The following is an 18,844-nucleotide window of genomic DNA, read 5'->3' as shown; positions in this document are numbered from 1 at the left end:
CCAGACACCAGCAGAACTTCAGCAGCTAAATCTGCTGGTAGCTGTTCCTCCTGCCTCAAACCCTTCTCCTGCAACAACGCACTGACCTCAGCCTCCTGCAGCATCAAAAAGCCCTGTGGCCCAGCTTAAAGTCAAGGTAAAGGGACTGCTGCCGTTTCAAACATATCCTCTCTCCAAACTGAACGCTTTATTGCAGCTAGTGCTATTTGTGACCAGCGGCTATAGAACTGCAAGGGGATTGCTTAGTGATAAGCTTGTTGATGTGTCCCTAAACATGGTTGCATGGAGGCATAGTCAAAGCCCCTGATAGAGGTGTCCACCTGTCTCTCCCTCCTCCATAACCCTTGTTGCAAGGTAACTCCTCCCATGAAGTGCTTTTTAAGTCTTTTACCATCAGTGACTTTTTCAAGCCAAGTCCATGAGAAGGAAGGATACCTCTTAGCCATAAGCTTGCTGATTTTATTGCTGAATGAGATTATTGCTTGAAGTAAAACTGCGAGAAGCAAATGGCGCAGAAAGGACTTTAGGTTGTGACCTGGCCAGCAGCAGACAATACTAAGGTAACTTAGTTATCACAGTTATTCCCTTTGCTCTTCCTTCCAGGCAAGGGAAATGTTGATTTGTTCTGGGACTGGGAGAGCTTGCTTGCTAAGAAGGTGAAGGGCTCAAGCAGTGTTTTCCGATCTGTCACAGTCACTTCCCACAGTCTCACTTTCTCGGCCCTTGCCCATTGCTGAGCTGCTTCTGTTTCCACTTGCCTTTGATCCAGGAGGTCAGTTTTGTTTCCCAAGACAATAACTGTTACCTACAAACAAAATGAAAGGGTGAGCTTTATACAAAAAAAGCAGCAACCACTCTCAGTGCTTTTAAACAGTAGGCAGGTAGCAACACAGTTCAGACCTGTTCTTTAACTTAGTGCTGGCACAAGTAAGCTGCGTGTAGTTTGGAAGGTCAGGGTCTGGGATCTGAATTAGCCTCATCTGCTTGCGGGCTGGGAGCTGGTTTTAGTCACAGGACATGCAGGACTTCCCCTCCTCTCCCGGATTGCTTAAAGGGCAACAATACCCAAGAGAGCCGAAGTCAAACAGCCCTATTCTCCGTTTACTTTGCAATCGAGCTGCCCTAGACAAACGATAAGAGCGTGACATCTGAGTAGGTCAGAGCAGCGGATGCTTGAGAGATGAAAAAATGCATGGCAGCAGAGAAAGCCTGGACCCCACAGCTGTGGATTTTGCCCGGCTTGGTTTTTTTCCCAAGCCCCAGCCGACAGTATAACTAAAGCCCCCCCGGCCACACGGGTGGCTGCCGGGCAGGCTGGGCTCCGCAGCCCCTCTCCCAGCCCAGGCGCTGCCCGCTTCTCCATGCACGTTAAGCCACTAGAGGGACCTCAGCGGACAGTCTTCTGTCGCTGGCACCGGCACCATCCTCTCAGAAGCAGTTTGAAGAGCAGCTGGTTAGCTAACTGGGGCAGCGCAGCCGTGGCGAGTCAGACCCTTAGTTGTAAGAGTCAATCAAGTGACTTCTGTGTCACTGAGACAGTACAGTGTGGCTGAGCTCAGTGGCCTGCCTGGGACTTCAGTTGTAGGAGGTGCTGGAGGTAGTGCTGGCCACTTAAAGTTTCTGCTCCTGCTTATTTTAAGTTAACCATTTTCTAAAAATGTTTTACCAGCATCAGCTCTTAGGGGAAACCATGTCTATATTTATAGTTCAAGGCTCTTAGTTGAACTGAGGTCTCATCTCTACGCTAGTGGTTTGACAAAGATCGAGTGATAAAGTCCTCTTTTGCTGATGATTTGGGGTTTTTGCTGTGGCCACACCTGCCTTCTCTTTCCTGTTCATCAGACTAACTCCAGGATGTCTTCTGTTTCTTTCCAGATAGAGATGTTTGTCCTTTGAGGCCTGTGAGGTCTGAGGCTTCCTTTCTTTTCTATAGCAGCCCAGGGTGTTTGGAAATTTTTTTTTTTCCCCTCTGCAAATGCTCTGAAAGAAGCTATAATCTTTATATGCATTTACCACATGCTCCAACTGAATTTTACTTATGGTTAAGCTCTGTCAGTATGAGAGAACACAACCTCTATTTAGTATAAAATTTGGCCAGGCTTTAAGGTGCGTGCTGGAGAGCCCCCACAGCCAGCAGAGGCAAGGAAGCAGCCATCAGTGCTTTCTGTCATCTGCCACACAACAGGGGACTGTGCTGCTCAACGAGGTGAAGTTCTGCCAGCTCAGAAGCACCATGTGTGGAGGTAGGTCCCTAATTCAGTTAAGGATGCACTCTAGCAGAGCCCAAACTTTAAGTCCACTGATGCTATCCTAAGGTAGGACTCCTGATCTCGCCTTCTACACTTCAATGTATCCAGTTTATTGTGGGTACCGCTATTTTGACTATGTTATCCTCACTCAAGATCACAACTTTAAGCTCTTCCTGTTTTCTAAAATACCTGCATGCGACAAGAAAGAAGAGCTCTGGCAGGTAACAGAGAAGAGAGGGGCGCAGATCTTGTTGGGGCTGTGACTCCCTCTCCGCATTACAACATGCTGTAAAGTAACAAATCAGGGCCCTCATAAAACACAGTGCCTGGGAAAAACTTCCTGCTCGTCCACCTTTCCTTGCCCTGCAGGGGACTTGTGATTGACTCCCGTATCCCTGATATACGTGACAGTCTGCAGCTCACACCAGCCCCACCAGCTAACATACCTCTCCCGTGACTGCACGGTCTGTTGCTGTCAAACTCCGAGCCTGCCTTCCTCCACCACCCTGTGTGCTGTCAGTACTAAACCAGTTACATTTTTGGAAGGTCTCTCCCTACCATTATCCAATTAATTCTTCATGCACTTTTTTTTTTTTTCAGCAGCATAAAACAGACATTTGGAAAGCTGTAGGCTAAAGACATTTAACAGGGAAAACTACTTGAGAATATAAAGATACTGTAGGAAAAGCCACAATGCTAATGCCACATGCAAGTTATATTTGTTTAGCTAAGCTGGAACACTGTCAGCTGAAAACACTAGCTGCTTTCTAAGGGAAAATAGAGCAGTCATTTCACACAATTGAATTGATTCAATATGGTTGTTAAAATACATTAAAGCTGCTTTGCCAATTGACTAACGTCTGGGAGACCCATTGTCAATTACACTAGTTTGTAAGCCATCAAGTAGATGAATACAAAACAAACAAAGATAATGCCCTTCGTTATATTATTCTATGCACTTGACTTCCCGTGTACAATATCTAAAAAAACATATGAACTGCACTGCTGTAGACCATATGTTTTATTAGTCATAAGTGTCCTGGCTGGTGTGTTCAGCTAACTGAATTTTAGCTGCAGTAGAGGAAGTAAGAAGGAAAAAAAACCACATTCTTTTGTATGACCTCCATGGCACGTGAATTAGCCTTCCCCAGCATGGGAAGGCTTCCTTTTGCTGGATTGCCCAAGGCTGTGGGTACATACGTTTTCCTTTGTGTGCGAGTTTTACAGAAGGCAAATCTATGCTTTGCAACCTGAACTTCCTACCACTGGTTCAGCGATAAGCCAAGCGGTTACAGCACTGCGCATTTACCTCCTTTTTGTCTCTGAAGACATCGATCTCCTTTTTGAGCTGTTCAACTCTTTGAAAAGCTTCGAGGCTGGTCACAGCATACACGAGAACGAAGCCATCAGCGACGGAGAAATAGTGTTTTGGCAATTCTACACCCTCCTGCAGACCCCTGGTGTCATAAAGCCGTAACTGTTCCTTCACACCTCGGTCTGTCTCCACCGACGCCAGATACACATCTTCCATTGTGGCACCCTCTTCTAAGCCTGTTTTAAAACAAGTAGGGAAGTTCAGCTGCTGTAAGTACAGCACCACTATAAGCATTATTTGTGGTACAGCAGAATTTTACCCCACAATAGCTTTCACTGCATGTTTCCCAGAGTGACCTGACCTGGACTCGACCTCGCCTGACATCCCCAGGAAGGGCTGTATTCACAAATCACCGCACCAGCTATTTACAATAGCAACACGGGGTAAATACAACTATCTAATATATGAGCACATGATTATGCCTGCAAAATTAATCTATACAACATGCACGTTTGGGATAGGATAAGATATATGGCTCTTCCCCCAGGTTTCCCAAACTCCAACCACCCAGTGGTACCAGTTCTGCGCCAAACATGCTGCAAACGGGCCTGCCCAAACATACGCTTCTGGAAGAACAGCCAAGGAACACCAGAAAATCAAGTACTGACATCTTGAGTCTACTTCTTTGCTTCATACTGAGCTGGATCACATGGCAGAAGCAGGAGCCAAAGGAATAATTCTGGAGATTAATGTGTATTGTTTACCAACACACATAATACACAATACCAACCAACCAACAAGTGAAATCAAGCCAGAAAGGGAAGGGGATGTTTGCATGCAAGCAAAGTTGCATGCTATATTTACTCAAATACACAGTGAGCTTTTTCCATCCCTTAGGGATTTAAAATGATTCAGATTTGCTAATAGGAGCAAGCTCGTTTACTGCAAGGTAAAAGCACGCACAAGGTAACAAGCTTTCATATATATATATCACCTGCTCCATGGTAACTATCTGCATACTGGCTCGCCTTCCTTCCTCTCCCCATGGTAAATATGAGGTAACTCAAGGCAGCTTATTTTTAACTAATTAAAATGATTTTTTCCAAGTCAAACCTGAAAACACATAGATCACCTTAGCTTTGTATCCCCGCTGGATGCAGGTGTTTAAGGTTACAGGTCCAAACAAACTATGTATAGTGTAGCTGGGCCACTTTCAGAGTTAGTTTTAAGTATTCCTATAAACCCTCTGCAATCCATGTTTTTGCCTCCACTGCTGTCTTATATACATGAATTGTTTGCTGTTGCAGGGCTACAGCGATGACTCCCGCATTATTCGCTTTGTCTGCCAAAGAGGGACCATATTCGTGCGTTGTTTAAGAAAACACAAGGGATTATCCGGCCTCTGAAAATAAGGATTTTGCTATGTTCAATGACACTATTGAAAATACTTCACATTGACAAACAAGCTAAAGCATTCCACCCACGCTGATGTTTTCCCACGATGCATGAGGCACTCCTGCACAGGAAAGTGGCACAAGCTGTTCTTTTTTGCCCCTCTCTGTGCAGACTTCTCAGACAAAACTCTTATTAGGTTTGCATTGAATTAATTTATCTCGACTCCAAATATAGCCATGATAACGTGCAAGAGCATAACTAAGAGCAGAAGGACAAAACAAAGGTTAGTAAAAAAAGGAAGCACGAACGCATTCTGCGTGGTTGGAGAATGTGTTACAAGGGCATTTTAAAGACTGAAGTAGGTAACAGAGCCCTTTTTGGATATAGCACTGTATTTTTCCTTGCTCTGCCTCATTGCAGACAGGTCAAGGAAATATCTAACATCAGTAAATACTACTTTGGCAAGAAGGAATGAACCATAAGTACCTCAGTTTTCTTTTTAGAAAGCAATGAATAATGTTGTACAGGTTTTTACATCTAAATGCTGCCCTGTAATTCAACAGTCTTTAATATACCCACATTCTCCTGTGACAGTCTCTTTCTAATGGCGTTAAAAGTAGCAGTGAAAATTATGTCTTTTAACTTCCTACTTGAAAACGAAGAGGAAAAATTAAGACCTGCAGAACAGGGCAACAAATTTTGATGTGAAATGGAGGGGGGGCACTTTGGAGGGAGCTGAAATTTATGCATCAGTATCAGATTCCAGAGGTGAGATTTCACCTACGTACATTGGGAGGAGGGAGTATATGCAAGTAGATTCCTAAGCAAACACAGGTAACGTTTAGACATACCTGTGCCTCCTTATTCTGGGCCCTGCTTCTAAAGCCCAGACCGCGTGCTACCCACATCTTGCTGACGACAGTATTTATGCTTCTTGATAGTACCATCCCATTCAAACGCTTTCCTGGTCGCCACTCAAGCACGTGCTGGGCAAGTTGTTGTACAAGCAGCAAAACTTGTCAGGAAAGCCCAGTGTCCTAGGAAGGTGTCTGGCACCATCCCATCCTCCCTGTCATGACAACCCCAGTTCTCCTTTCCATCACCGGCATCCCCAGGCATCCTCCCACCTTCGCTCCTTGGTTGGGAAGGGCAGCTTGTGCTGGGGAGTCGCTGCCCTGCAGACTGCTGCCGGCTCGAGCAGGTTTTCCTTGCCGGAGAGCATTCCCGTGGGCCTTCTCTCTCTTTCCTGCAACCAGTTTTTCTAAATTTACAGAAACATATTTTGAGATATCTACTGCTGTGACACAGATGAACGGGCAGATGGGACCAGCTTTCAGGTTCAGAAGCTGTGGGGGGAAAGGGGAACTAACAAGACAGTGAACAATCTCATGGTTTCTTTGGAAACTAAAGATGAAAAGAAAGCTAGGGAGGGAAAGGAGGAATAGACGGGAGGCTGATGCCGTTCTCTAGAGCCTGCTTAGCTGGTGCAAGTCTTGGGAGAGGCAGAAAGGCTTTTGTCTATGTACCGACTGCTGCCATAGAGGAACTGCCAGGGGAAACCTCAGTCATAAATTGGGTGGTGTTTCAACCCCTGGTGGTTTCCCAGTGAGGAAAAGAAAAGGCTCAATATACTAGTGAATACTACACACTGAGGCTAGGCAAGACAGAGATATTGCAAATACCAAAATAAAGCCAAATTTCAAGATGGATGGAATTTCAGAAGTTCCCAGATGACTCTTGAGCATAAATGCAGTGCAAATTTTGTCTTCTTGAGTGCTTTTGAAGATCTCCTATGTAATCTCTCCTTCCCTCTTTCCAGCAGGAATTTAACAAGGAACTCCTAAAGCCTGCTATTCCTTGTGTTTGTAAACCGTGGGATAACAGGCTTTGCTTACTTAGAGGATTCCTGGCTCAGAGAAGAGCTAGACAGGCCTCAACAGGAGCTGCTCTATTTAGATTTAGCTGCTAGTTAAGTACTGGTCCCACCAACCAGTAGCCACGGTTGTGACCCTCAGTTGCAAACATTCAGCTCCTTTTTCATTTCTAAAATGCAAAGCTGACTGTAGCTCTATCAAGAGGTAGTTTTGATTTAAGAAACAGAGATGTAAGAGTGCATAATTTGGTTAATTAGCCTCCACATCTTTGGAGCTGTGAAAGCCAAAACCCCAAATCCCTCCAGCTGAGACCAAACGAGGTAAATTATCTCGTTATGGGTTCTACTGCAGTAATATATGGTGTTTTCATTCCTACCTAGTAAGACGATTTGAAGTAGCTGCTTATGAATAACCTGACCATACCAGCTATTTACACAGCCAGGAGGCAGAGATAAGGAAAATCGTGTTTTCTACAGGAAGAGTTCTCATCTCCTCCTGTTGAGCTGATAAGCTTTACCACAGGTTGAAGGGCCAGAGATATCTTAAAGGCAGAAGGAAGTCTTCTTTCTGCCTGTTCAGTATCACTGAACAAGAACACTGTTTAAGGAAAAATGCCGATCTTTTTACAGACACGTCCTGTGCCGAAGTTAAGCCAGCAACTCTCCTGTTAGCCCTCTCAAGAGAGCTCAGGCCAAGCAGTGCCAGGTACCACAGGAATTTAATGGGACAATCTTCTACTGCCAGTCAAGGACCCATTTCATGACCAAGGAGAAAAGACTGGCCCCTCTTTCTTCGGGAGTGCAAGAGAAGGTGGAGGATTTGGACAAACACAGGACTGAAGCCACAAAGAGAGAGATCATCCCAGGTACCAGGCAACTGTATACATAAGTGCAAGCCTCGACAGCTATTTGGCCTGACCTATGGCAATATAGTCCCTACGTGACTCAAAGCTAGATCTGCACTCATTTTGAACATCTCCTTTCAGGTTTTGTCTGATTCCTTGTATCCGTTTAGCCAGGGAGACTGCTGATTCTGACACCATTTCTCATCTTACTGCCCTCTCCTTTCTCATCCTCGAGCCCAAGTCAAACAGTCCCTCTTGCGGTTTTAAAGCCTAGCACAAAGCCCAGTGCCACACACCGTTGCTCACACACCCCAGGAACACAGATGTTCCTTTTTGGGGGGCTATTCCTCCCTCCAGGGTACTTCTTCCTCTTTGACCTCAAGCAATCTCGGTGCCTTTGCAAGAGTGCTAGCTGGTGTCCATGTAAGCAACAGCAGCACTTAGGGATCTGCATCCATGACAAGCCAGGGAGAGCTGAAGGTGCACAGTTTTTGAGGAAAAGAAACACAGCACAACTGGGTTTACAACACCACCACCACCAAGCACGCAGCCAGGAACACGGGCTCAAAGCCAAGGGCTTTATATAGCAGCATGAAACCTCCAAGGACACTAATCACTTCCCTGATAGCAGCTGCACCACCACTCCTCTTTACAGGAAAGACACCAGGAGGCACATGGGCACTGATATAGACTCATGGCTGATTTACAGCCAGGAGGAGACCCTCATGTCAGTGTCTAAGAGCTCTCGGAAGATGGCACCAGACCTTGTGTTCTGAGCCTACAACCAAGTCGAAGCACACCTCTTGTTACTGGGAGGAGGATGTGGATGCCGTCAGGAATGGAGACTCCGTGCGCTGGTTTGGTAGTCCTCCCCATGGCTCCCTGGCCCTCGGACCGGCCGCAGAGCTGCTCTTGACGTCAGTCAGGAAGCACAGGTTTTGAAACAGCTTGTGTCCATGTTGCCATACCCGGTGAGCTGCCTTGCTGGTTGGCTCTGAACAGACAGGCTTTCAGCAAACACACTAGTCCTTTTCGCCTCCTGCCAAAACGGCCAGCAGCCAAGATGTACGTGTCAGCTTTCTGGAGCTCGCAAGCTTTGGGAAACGAGGATTGAGATTCAGTAATCATGTTTTAAGCGTGGAAGGGCCACCTCTGCAATGGTAGCACCAGCAGTGGGTCTGTGCAGTTTAAAGCCACTCAGCTGAGGAGCAATCAAGGACTCACCAATCCTCAAACTGTCCTTGCCCAGTGAGACCCTCACAGTGGTGTCCTGCCTCCACAGTTTGAGGGTCAAATCAACACAGATCGGCACAGTAGCTAAAGATCTTCTGGCAACAATTTCCACCATACTCCAGGCACCCTCTGCCAGAACTGCCGGTGGGCTGAGGAAGAGGCAGGGAGGATGGTGGCCACTCAGCGGGACTGCCAGACACACCAACATATCAGTCCATCCCCCAAAACGTGCCTGATGGCTCATGCGGGTGATATCAAAAGTGCTGGGCCATTGCCACTCGTCCCTTGGGGCTGCAGAGACTCCGTATGAGTCCTCTCCTTGCTCTGATCTTGACTCTGCTACCTGCCCTATTTCTCCAAATGTCTTGGGAATAAGATTCGACCAGAATCATAAAAAGCAGGAGGCTACGTTCTTCTTTCTCCTCTTGCATCCCCTCCTCTGCTATCAGCTGCTCCCTCCCTTACTGTTAACTCCGAAAAATAAGAGCAGAGCTGCAGGAAAGGAAAGCTTATCTTTTTGGGAGAGGAGGGGGAAAGTCTGTGTTGTGCCATGGCTGAGCTGGAGCTGAGAGTTCAGGAGCAACAGAGGGACACCCACAGCTAAACCCCAGGCACGAGGCCTCCCTCTGGTTATGTCAGTCAGTATCCATGACGTTGTATAATCGTGTACACGGCTGGTTCCATAAATAGCTCCTCGGATGAGCAACACCCGAATATCCTTCCTGCCTGGGTCGCTAATAGGAGCCGGGGGCAGGAAGTAATGCGAGGCAATGCGATTTAAGCAACGTGGCCTCGCTCATGCTGCTGGGGTGTCTCTGGCAATCGCCAGGCGCAGAGGAGAGGCAAGTCCCTAGCAAAGGGAAAAACCTTCAGCCTGCAGGTTTTGCAACCTTCACGCTGAAAGCTACATGGGGCTACGTGCACGGGGCTCAGCAGGATGCTGGAAACAGATGTTGCTGCAACATTAGAGGAAATCCTCCTTTTAAACAAGGGTATTAGCACGCAGTTCTGTATCACGCTTTGCCAGCAAATTCCTCCTATCCACACATTTTAAAGGCACAGTGCCTGCACAGCACCGTCCTAGAAATCCTAGTGTTTATCCAATAACTTACCCTGACATTTAATTTACCAGCCCAAGAAAAAAGATGCAAATGGACTAGACACCTTCTGTCAAAGCCCTGAGATTCACCCCCGGTGCCACCCCTTGTTTCTGGGTGAGGCAGGAATAATTCATCAGCCTGCTGGTCCTGCCCTTCCTCTCAAAGCCAAGTCATGTGGAAACAGAGGGAAACAAGCCGGCTTTGCCTTCGTTCACTTTCTTTTGTGCACAGCAAGTCTCAGACATCCCGTGCTCCTCTCTCAAGTCCATTTTCCACAGCAGGATTTCTTTGAGAGCCGAGAAGATTGGCCCTTGAAGTTCAGCACAGAATGTGGGACCTAAAGCAGAGCTGTTTTTCTTTTCAGCACTTTGATTAAATATTAGCCAAAACTGAGCAAAACAAAGCTTTAAGAAGACAGAACAAAAGTCTAAACAGTCTCTCCAGTCATCATGTGATATCTATTTATTTTTCAGGCATTTACAGCATCTTTCAGGGAACGAGGTATTACGTAAATAGGCAGCAAGCACATCACCTATTTTCTGCGTTTGTTTCTTTTTAAACTTTCATGTATTTTATAACTGGGAACATCATGGAAAGGGTTCTTCTTCAAGCCCCTTTTGAAAATCAGTAAGCAAGGGACTAGGAATTTCAAGAACTGCCCAGAGATGCAACAAAACCACATTAATTTCCTTCACCTCAGTGCAGTTCGCAGTCCTCACTTATTGCTGTTTGGGGGCCCACACAGAACAAGACTCTGGAAAAGGAAACACGCACACACACATACTCCCCCTGCCCCCCAAAAGTAAAAATATCTCACCAACTGTATGCTTTCCATAGAGAAGCTGCTCCAAAATCGCAGTCTTTCCCACTGAGGCCATTCCACAAACCACCACCTTGTAGCCCTTTCCCATCTTTCCCGCGAGGGCAGCGTCAGCAGGGGATCCCTGTGCAGACACAGGAGTCTGTTAGCCCGGCGCGGTGGCAGAGCTCGGCACCAGACAGAAGCGAAGCCCACGAAAGGCGAGAGGCAAAACGCGAAGCAGCGGGTGACTCGGAGGCACAGCTCCCTCCCAGGCGCCCGCCGGCGACTGATATTTTTAGGACTGGAGTTTCCTCCCACACCATTTTTTAAGGTTTTAGGCTGCTGCCATGGGTGCCGGTGCTTGCCTGCAGCCCCGATACCTGTCCTGTCGGGCTGGGGGAGACTGTTTGCCAGTGCCGAGGGGTGTGAAGCCCTCTGGGGCAGGGGCTGTGCTTGTTGGCCTGTGTATACACTGCTCGGCTTGCGTTACCGGGCTTCGTGTTCTTGCTGTGGGCCTGATGGTACCTGGTGGTATCAGGATGGCTTCCGAGAACACGACAAAACGGCTGTCCCTTCCCTTTTATTCCATGCACTGGAAGTTTCTAGCTTTTACGGACTCAGAGCTAGAAAACAGGAGCGTTAAAGGCAGAAGCATGGGAAAGCAAATGCAAAAGCAGGGTTTTTTTGGTCTGTTTTAAATCAGTTTAATGGGTGGGAGTTGGTTTTAGCAGGAGGCCTCCAGAAACCAGGGGCAGTTTCCCCCGTAAGTGAGCCCTGGCCGGGCACCGGCTCCCCGGCTGCCGCTGGGAGCAGTTTGCCGCGGAGCGAGCCGGCCAGTACCTTTTTTAGGACCAGGAGGGGCTGGCCTTGTCCTGTTCAGATCCCAGTTTAACTGGGGATCACTTCACAAGCTCAGGGCAGGGAGACGCTCTGCACAGCAATACTCTGAAAAACAGAAAGGTCACCCGGCAGCCGCGGGGGGCGGTATTTTCAGGCAGGGAAAGCCCCATTCCCATTTTGATTCCCCGGCAGGGCCTGGCACCCTCCACAGCGGCACATCGGGGACAGGGACGCTGCTGGGAGCCAGAAAGGGGGGGACAAAACCCTCCTCAGTTCCTGGCCCCTTCCTGGCTCCCACAAATTCACCTCGGCGGGGACTGGGGGGGTGAGGAGGGGCACAGCAATGCTCGGGTATGCAGGAGGGACGTGAGCGGGACCGGGCTAGGGGAACAACCTGCCCGTTACCGACAGCGACGAGTAAAGCCAGAGCCCCGGCCCCAGCACCGGCTGCCAACGCTCACCTCGGCGGGGCCACCCCCGCTCCCCACCCCCCCCCGGGGCACCCCCCAGGCCCTGCAGTACCGGGGGCTCCTCGGCGCCAGCCAAGGGCACTGCGCTGCTCCCCCCGCCCCAGCACTGAACAGGCTTTCGGGATGTTTATAGGGCTTTTTTTTTTTGTCCCCTTAGGATTTGTGCAGCTCCGCGCGCCCCCGCACCTACCCCCTCCCCCGAGCCCCCCTGCCCCAGCGCGAGCGCGCACCTGGGCCGCAGCTTCCCACAGCGCCCCATTGAGCCGCGCCGGCCGAGCCCCGCCCCCTGACGTCCATTGGCGAATCGTGCCCCGCCTCCTACCTCCTATTGGCGAATATGGGGGCCCGGCCGCGGCGGGGCGGGGCGAGGATGGCGACCGGGTTCTGCCCCACTTTCAGGACTACATTTCCCATGAGACATCGCAGGTGCGGCCGGAAGCACGATGTCGCCGCAATGGGTTGTGGGAAGGAGGCCTCTTCCTTTCCGGTGCTGGGCGCCATCAGGTGAGGGGAGTTCCGCGCTCGGTCTTTCCCGCGATCCGCGTCCATCCTGGGCCCAGGGCGGCCATCCGCCCGCCGCGCCGCCGCCCCCGCCCGCCGTCACTCTGGCGGGGTGGGACGGGGCCGTTCCTGCGGCGCGGGGACGCGGCGGGGCGGGAAGCGGGGCCCGGGCGGGCCGCGGGCCCTGGCGGGGCAGCGGAGGAGGCCCCGCTGGCTGCGCCTTGTTGGGGCGGCCCGGCCCGGGCTGTGGGGTGGGAAGGGGGACGCTGTGTCGGACCCGGTGTTCCCCGATGGCAGCGGGAGGCAGCGCGCCGCGGTGTAGCGGGTGCAGGGTGGTTACAGGCCGCACGTCCCGGTTTGACGCTGGGTTTGCAGGTGGTTTGGGGTGGCTTATGCCATAATGCGGGCATAAAGAAGGGGTAGCGTGGGATGGGAAGAGCTTTGCCGTGGCTGGGCTGATGCAGAAAAGAAAGGGGTGGAAAATCACGCATGAACTGTTTTTTGTGCGAATAAAGCTAGTTGTGTTTCTGTGATGGTGGTTTGGGTGGTGGCTTGATGCAGGTCACTTACATCTGCTAATTGTTGCTGGTGTGTGAGAGCTCAAAGGTTTTTAGACGTAATTAAGCCACGTTAGAAGTAAAGACCACACAACTCACAGTCACGTGCTTCTTTATGGATTGATATTTACCACTTGCTTCAGATACTTACTGTCGATTTTGGTAGTATGTGACATACACATCTGAAAAATCCTCAGGGGAGGAGTGCAACACTTAGGAGCGTATGAAGAGAAAGAAAATTGCTGAGAAGGGTAACTGCCGTGTGTCCTGTTGGAGGCTGCCAAGCGTCAGCCATGTTACCTCATGTGCCTGTGGTGTGATGGAGCTCGAGAGCATCCCATGTGCCAGTGGTGTTACACCCATGGCTTTATGCGATGCCTCTGGTGGAAGCTGTTCAAATCTGGCAATCTTACTCCGTGCACTTAATTCATTGACCTCTCAGTCCAGCAGGTAGACAGACATGGGTGCTTACAAGTACATCCAGGAGCTATGGAGGAAAAAGCAGTCGGATGTGATGCGATTCCTGCTCCGTGTCCGCTGTTGGCAGTATCGCCAGCTCTCTGCCCTGCACCGTGCTCCCCGCCCCACCAGGCCGGACAAAGCTCGCAGGCTGGGATACAAGGCCAAGCAAGGTAATGAGGCTTGGAGGTGAGGTCCATGTGCTTCGTGACAGAGTGACAGAGTTTTATGTCGGCTTCTTTACCTAAAAGCAATAGTAGAATAACAAAATCTGGAACTTAAATATACCCCGAGAACCAGAAGTGTCCTGCATGAAATTAACTTAATATTATAAATGTGGTAGATTGGTAGCAGTGCTCACAACCCAGAGCCTTACTTCATGTAACTTGGAAGTCGCGCCATCTGTGGCCATTTTGGCAGATAGTGGGCTTTGGCTTTAATTCTTGTTCCTGTGCTGTGTTGCTGCTGCAGAGCTGACCAGTGCTGTTAGTATCCTAGGTTTGGGGGGTGTCCTTTCTCTGCCCAGATTTTATCATGCGTTACTTCAACTGTATACATGTGCTTGAGTAAGCAAGATGATGTAGTTTGTGCTGTCATTAGAAAACAGTTACTGGTCAGTGAAAGAAACTTGGGGAAAGTGGCCATCCATCTGCAACTTGAGCAAATCCTTGAAATGATACGTTTGTTCACTATGAAAGTATAAAGCCAAGACTCTGCTTTCCTGTTACTTTGTGAAGTTTGTTTAGTTTCCTCAGTTCAGATTTCAGCAAGTTTTATGGATGGCTTGTGCTTCAGTGCCTTAGTGAATTTTGGGGTGGTTGCTTTATTTGGTGTAACAAAAAAACTCCCACCTTGAAACAAGGTAGCTGTAGCTGTTCTTAGTGTATTTGGAACTGCATAGTGGTAAAGTGCCACAAACTCTGGTTTGGAAATAAAAAATAGTTGCGACAGGACATTGCTTCCCTTACTCAGTTTTAATGTTAATAGCGAAAACATCTTGTGCTAGCTACGTCCCGTTGTAGGTTTTGGTGAAGATTGGTATAGTGACCTGGTAGTGACCTAATTTTCTCGTGAAGCTTTTGGGGCTGGAAATGCAGCGTGGGCATCAAACTTGCCTTGCTGTGATTTGCGCTTGCTATACTACAGAATTCTTCTAGTTCTTAAGTCACTGTTTCTTTTAGGTTACGTTATCTACCGTGTCCGTGTTCGCCGTGGTGGTCGTAAACGCCCAGTCCCGAAAGGTGCAACCTATGGTAAACCTGTGCATCATGGTGTTAACCAGCTGAAGTTTGCCCGGAGTCTTCAGTCTGTAGCAGAGGTGACTATTTTGGTTATTGCTCAGAAACTTGGTGGTAGGAAAGTCTTACTTGGTCTGTAAAAGTTGAAAATACTCGGGCACAAAAAAAATAAAAAAAAAAAATGAAAGAACAAAAATTATTCACGTGTTGGGGGTAAAAGGCCTTGGATACTGATGGCAGGAAGGCACCAGAATGTCTTGAAAAGCTGTACTGAGACAAATGAAAACACTATTCAGACTTCACGAATGAAGCCTGGGGAAAGTACTACTTTGATGGCTTATTGGGAGTTCACAGTGCATATTTACCTCTAAAATGCGCCACAATATTTGTAGTGAAAAATAGACATACAGCTAGTATAAACCCCAGTAAAATAAAGGGTTAGGCATGAGAAATAAAAATTGAACTATGCGAAGGTGTCTGACTTCACTCATCACTAAATCCCACCTCTGTGTTCCCTGCCATGTTGTATGTTTTGCCAGCTTCAGGTACAGCTCCTTTCACAAAGTACAGATCAGTTCCTGCCTTAAAGCCCGTAGTACCTGTTTGTGCAGTAGGGGTGCCGCATGGTGTACTTAGCTGTAGCACAGGATCTGAAAACAGCGTGCCAGAGACCTTCTGGTTCTTCATAAAAAACATTGGTACCTCACAGTCACAAAGATTGGTGGCTAACTTGTTTATAGGTGGGATGTTGTTACCTGCTGAAATACTCAAAATGGAAACTAATTCGATTAGATATTTTAAGTTTCATAATGTCACAGTAGTAGTGTTGAAGAGATGTAGTTCTCACTTTCGGAAAAAAACTCCTTCAGTGGGTTAGAATTAATGTTAACCTTAGCTCGAGAAAGAGACATTGTGAAAGCATGGAGACTGCTCATCGCCTTTCCATCTTGAAGTAGAAGACTGTTCTGTTCTCGGACATCAAAAAAATACTCCTTAAGTGACTTCAAGTTGCATATGGTGGAGTTTTTTTTTAAAGAAAAAAAAAAAAGGCATACTAATTTAAAAGAAACAGATGATGAGTTGAAGTTAAAAATGCAATTCTGTGTTTTCAGTGCTCATGGCAGGCTCTTTGTGTATGCTATTGCCAGATAACTGATGGCTGCTCACTTGTGGTGACACCTTATGGAAGAGGTTATTTGCCCTCAGTTTTAGTTCAAAATTTTCTGAATCTGACTTGCTCTTTCCTGCAATACTGACTTTTTTCAGATAGAAATATAGAAATATGAAACCTCAATTGTTGCTACCATCCCCACATAGAAGCTGGTTGAGGTGGTTGGTGTTTTAATGTTTAATATATGTGTTAATGGCACATGCTAGAATAAAACAAGGACTTGAAAGATCATGTTATTACATGTCCAGAAAATAGTCAAGTGCTGTTTGGTGGAAGACTGTAGTAGTAGGTAGGGTTCGTGTCGGGATAAAAGGTGAGTGGGCTCCATTGGTTGATACTTTCCCATGGTGATGTTAAAGTCCTAGGAATATTCTTGACAGGAGAAGCAGATGGAGTTGCATAATTGATATTTTCTGCTTTGTTTTGTTTTCTAAACTAAGATTGCTTCTTTCCAACCACAAGTGAGGATAGGAATAGAAAGCACTAATATACCAGCAGTGGAACAAAGACTGGTTACATCAGCTGTTTCTTTTCTCTTGTCAGTACAGGCTTATTCTCTGCAGAAATGTCTTTCTCCCACGTAGCTTTGGATGTGCAAATTGTGATGATCAGTCTTTCATAACTTCCCACAAAAGGTTGTTCCACGTCCCTAAGTCAGCTTGTTCTCTGTATGTTCATCTTCATGTTAAAGTTATTTCTAGCTCTGTGTATTTATTTATTGGGTGCTTCTGTGTACAGAGTTCTTTCTTCTGTCAACCAAGCACCTTCCTCCTTCCATCCTTTAAAACCTGTTTTATGTGGGAATCCAAGCAGCCTTTTTCTTTTTTATTTTTTTTTTCTTAATGCATCATTCCTTTCAGCTATTACTTTTTCTTGTGTCCTTGCAACTGGAAGGGGAACAGTTCTTTTAGGAAGAAAAGTTCTCTCAAGGCCAACTGAAATTTCTAGCACCTACAAAATTTTCAGTTTGAGTTACCCATGTGCTTGAGGAATGCCCTGCATCCATGATTTTACGGTCTTTTGCATATTTATTTTTTTCCCTCTAGGAACGTGCTGGCCGTCACTGCGGGGCTCTGAGAGTCTTGAACTCGTATTGGGTGGGTGAAGATTCCACTTACAAGTTCTTCGAAGTGATCCTGATTGATCCCTTCCATAAGACCATCAGGCGCAACCCCGATACCCAATGGATCACCAAGCCCGTTCACAAGCACAGAGAGATGCGTGGGCTGACATCAGCTGGGCGCAAGAGTCGTGGTCTTGGCAAGGGCCACAAATTCCATCACACCATTGGTGGCTCACGTCGTGCTGCCTGGAGAAGACGCAATACCCTGCAGCTGCACCGTTACCGTTAATTCTTGTAAAAGTAACGATCTAATAAAGCTGATGCGGGTTGTTGAATTTAACAAGTGCTTCTGCTGCTTCTTGGTATATGTGGAGAAATGTAGAATTCTCCAGGAGTTCAGTTGTTTCCATATTTTGAAGGGTTTTTGAAAATGCAGTTTGCTATATATGAAGATTGTAGACCCCAAGCAGAGAGTTCTGTGATGGGTTTCACTTTTGATAAGACTAAAAAGGCATGTGCAGTGTGAATTAAAAGCTTAATGGCTAGTCCATGGTCTTTTTGCTGTTGGTCTGAGTATACTTCTTGGCTGTCTGTAGGCCGGAGCCTCTGTCCTGTGCTTAGACTGAAGGCCAGCTTTGATCTTGTGCAATGAGATGTAAACTGAAAGTGCTAGTTTATTTTTTTATAGGTGATTAAATACTAATGGCAAATTCATTTTTCAAGTTCTGTTTGTTTGTAATGTCTTGAGTGTGAAACCAGCTCTTGAGCTTTTGTGGTACCTGCGAACATAGGCTAGGATGACTAAGCTTGGAATGGAAAGGTAGGGCTTGCTCTCTTCATTAAAGTGCACAGTATTTAAATATAGCCACTTCACAAAGAACTATGTGATGTTTTAGGTTTAATAATAAAATATTGACTGTAGAGTAGGTATTATTTCATTTGTGCGAGATTCCAGGCTGTTTGTTTCACGTTTTGCAATGGAGATGGCATTTCTTAGACCTGCCTTTTGATACCAGAACAGAGAACATTTCTCTGGTGTTAAAGAGCTGTATTTTGGTTTACTCTGCATGGTTAGGTGGTAGAAATAATCACATCTAGATGACAGACAGTTACAATCGTAGATTAATGTATTGTAGGCTACATTTGTGAAATTACAGCGTGACTTTTCAGCATGAAGTCAACTTGCCCATAAAAGCTGAGAGGAGAAAAACTGCAGTTTCTGGTAAATTAGCTGCACAACTGTTCTAGCTTCCACAGATTTCTTACCACATCCATTGGGTAGTGGTAGGAAAAGGGATGGATAGAAACTATCTTCCAAGAAGCAGCTTCAACTTGAGATGTGGAAAGATTAAAAAAAGTACTGGGACTGAAACATCCAAGATTTACCCTTCAACTGAGAAATTAACTTAGTTTATTTTGCTCTTATAGGAGGGTAGTAGTCTGAAGAAGAATGCCAGTATAACCAATGTGTCCATGTATTTTCTTTTTTTTTAAGATAGCTTTGATGATGCTGTGCTAGGGCTTGTTAAGCTGTTTAGGACCCTTGCCATTGACGGGGGAAGGTGACAGGGCAGTCACCACTAATGCTGCGTTGCTTGTTAAGGTTCCAAACTTAAAGCATGTGTGGAGTGTCTCCAGTGGCACTTGCCTGTCTCAAGGCCAATTGAAACTGTGGTTCTGTAGCTTTTTGAACTTGAAAGTAGGGGAGGAAATACTATCCCCTCCAAAGTTTA

The 18,844-nt window shown here is 47.1% G+C and overlaps 2 protein-coding genes across 6 annotated transcripts; one reads left to right on the top strand and one right to left on the bottom strand.

Moving 5' to 3' along the window:
• Positions 1-12,397, bottom strand: NKIRAS1 (NFKB inhibitor interacting Ras like 1). 3 transcript variants are annotated; one of them, XM_074150624.1, is made up of 5 exons: positions 12,353-12,392; positions 11,653-11,757; positions 10,828-10,954; positions 3,559-3,800; positions 1-805 (listed from the first exon to the last, which is right to left on the bottom strand). In XM_074150624.1, the coding sequence occupies exons 3-5, from the start codon at positions 10,919-10,921 to the stop codon at positions 566-568; spliced, it is 576 nt and encodes a 191-aa protein (XP_074006725.1). In that variant the 5' UTR covers positions 10,922-10,954; positions 11,653-11,757; positions 12,353-12,392; the 3' UTR covers positions 1-565. The 3 variants fall into 3 exon arrangements, with proteins under 3 accessions (XP_074006725.1, XP_074006726.1, XP_074006727.1); XM_074150625.1 differs by lacking the exon at positions 11,653-11,757 and having other exon boundaries at positions 12,353-12,397; XM_074150626.1 differs by lacking the exons at positions 11,653-11,757; positions 12,353-12,392 and having other exon boundaries at positions 7-805; position 3,693; positions 3,728-3,800; positions 10,828-10,921.
• Positions 12,398-12,556: 159 nt separating this feature from the next.
• RPL15 (ribosomal protein L15) lies at positions 12,557-18,030 on the top strand. 3 transcript variants are annotated; one of them, XM_074150414.1, is made up of 4 exons: positions 12,557-12,626; positions 13,628-13,812; positions 14,821-14,957; positions 17,095-17,824. In XM_074150414.1, the coding sequence occupies exons 2-4, from the start codon at positions 13,641-13,643 to the stop codon at positions 17,398-17,400; spliced, it is 615 nt and encodes a 204-aa protein (XP_074006515.1). In that variant the 5' UTR covers positions 12,557-12,626; positions 13,628-13,640; the 3' UTR covers positions 17,401-17,824. The 3 variants fall into 3 exon arrangements, with proteins under 3 accessions (XP_074006515.1, XP_074006514.1, XP_074006516.1); XM_074150413.1 differs by having other exon boundaries at positions 12,574-12,626; positions 13,623-13,812; positions 17,095-18,030; XM_074150415.1 differs by having other exon boundaries at positions 12,601-12,626; positions 13,631-13,812.
• The last annotated feature ends 814 nt before the right edge of the window (positions 18,031-18,844 follow it).

The sequence above is a fragment of the Numenius arquata genome, chromosome 7 (assembly GCF_964106895.1).
Source record: "Numenius arquata chromosome 7, bNumArq3.hap1.1, whole genome shotgun sequence".
NCBI classification, from domain to species: Eukaryota; Metazoa; Chordata; class Aves; order Charadriiformes; family Scolopacidae; genus Numenius; species Numenius arquata.
This window is presented reverse-complemented; position numbering and strand designations above follow the sequence as displayed.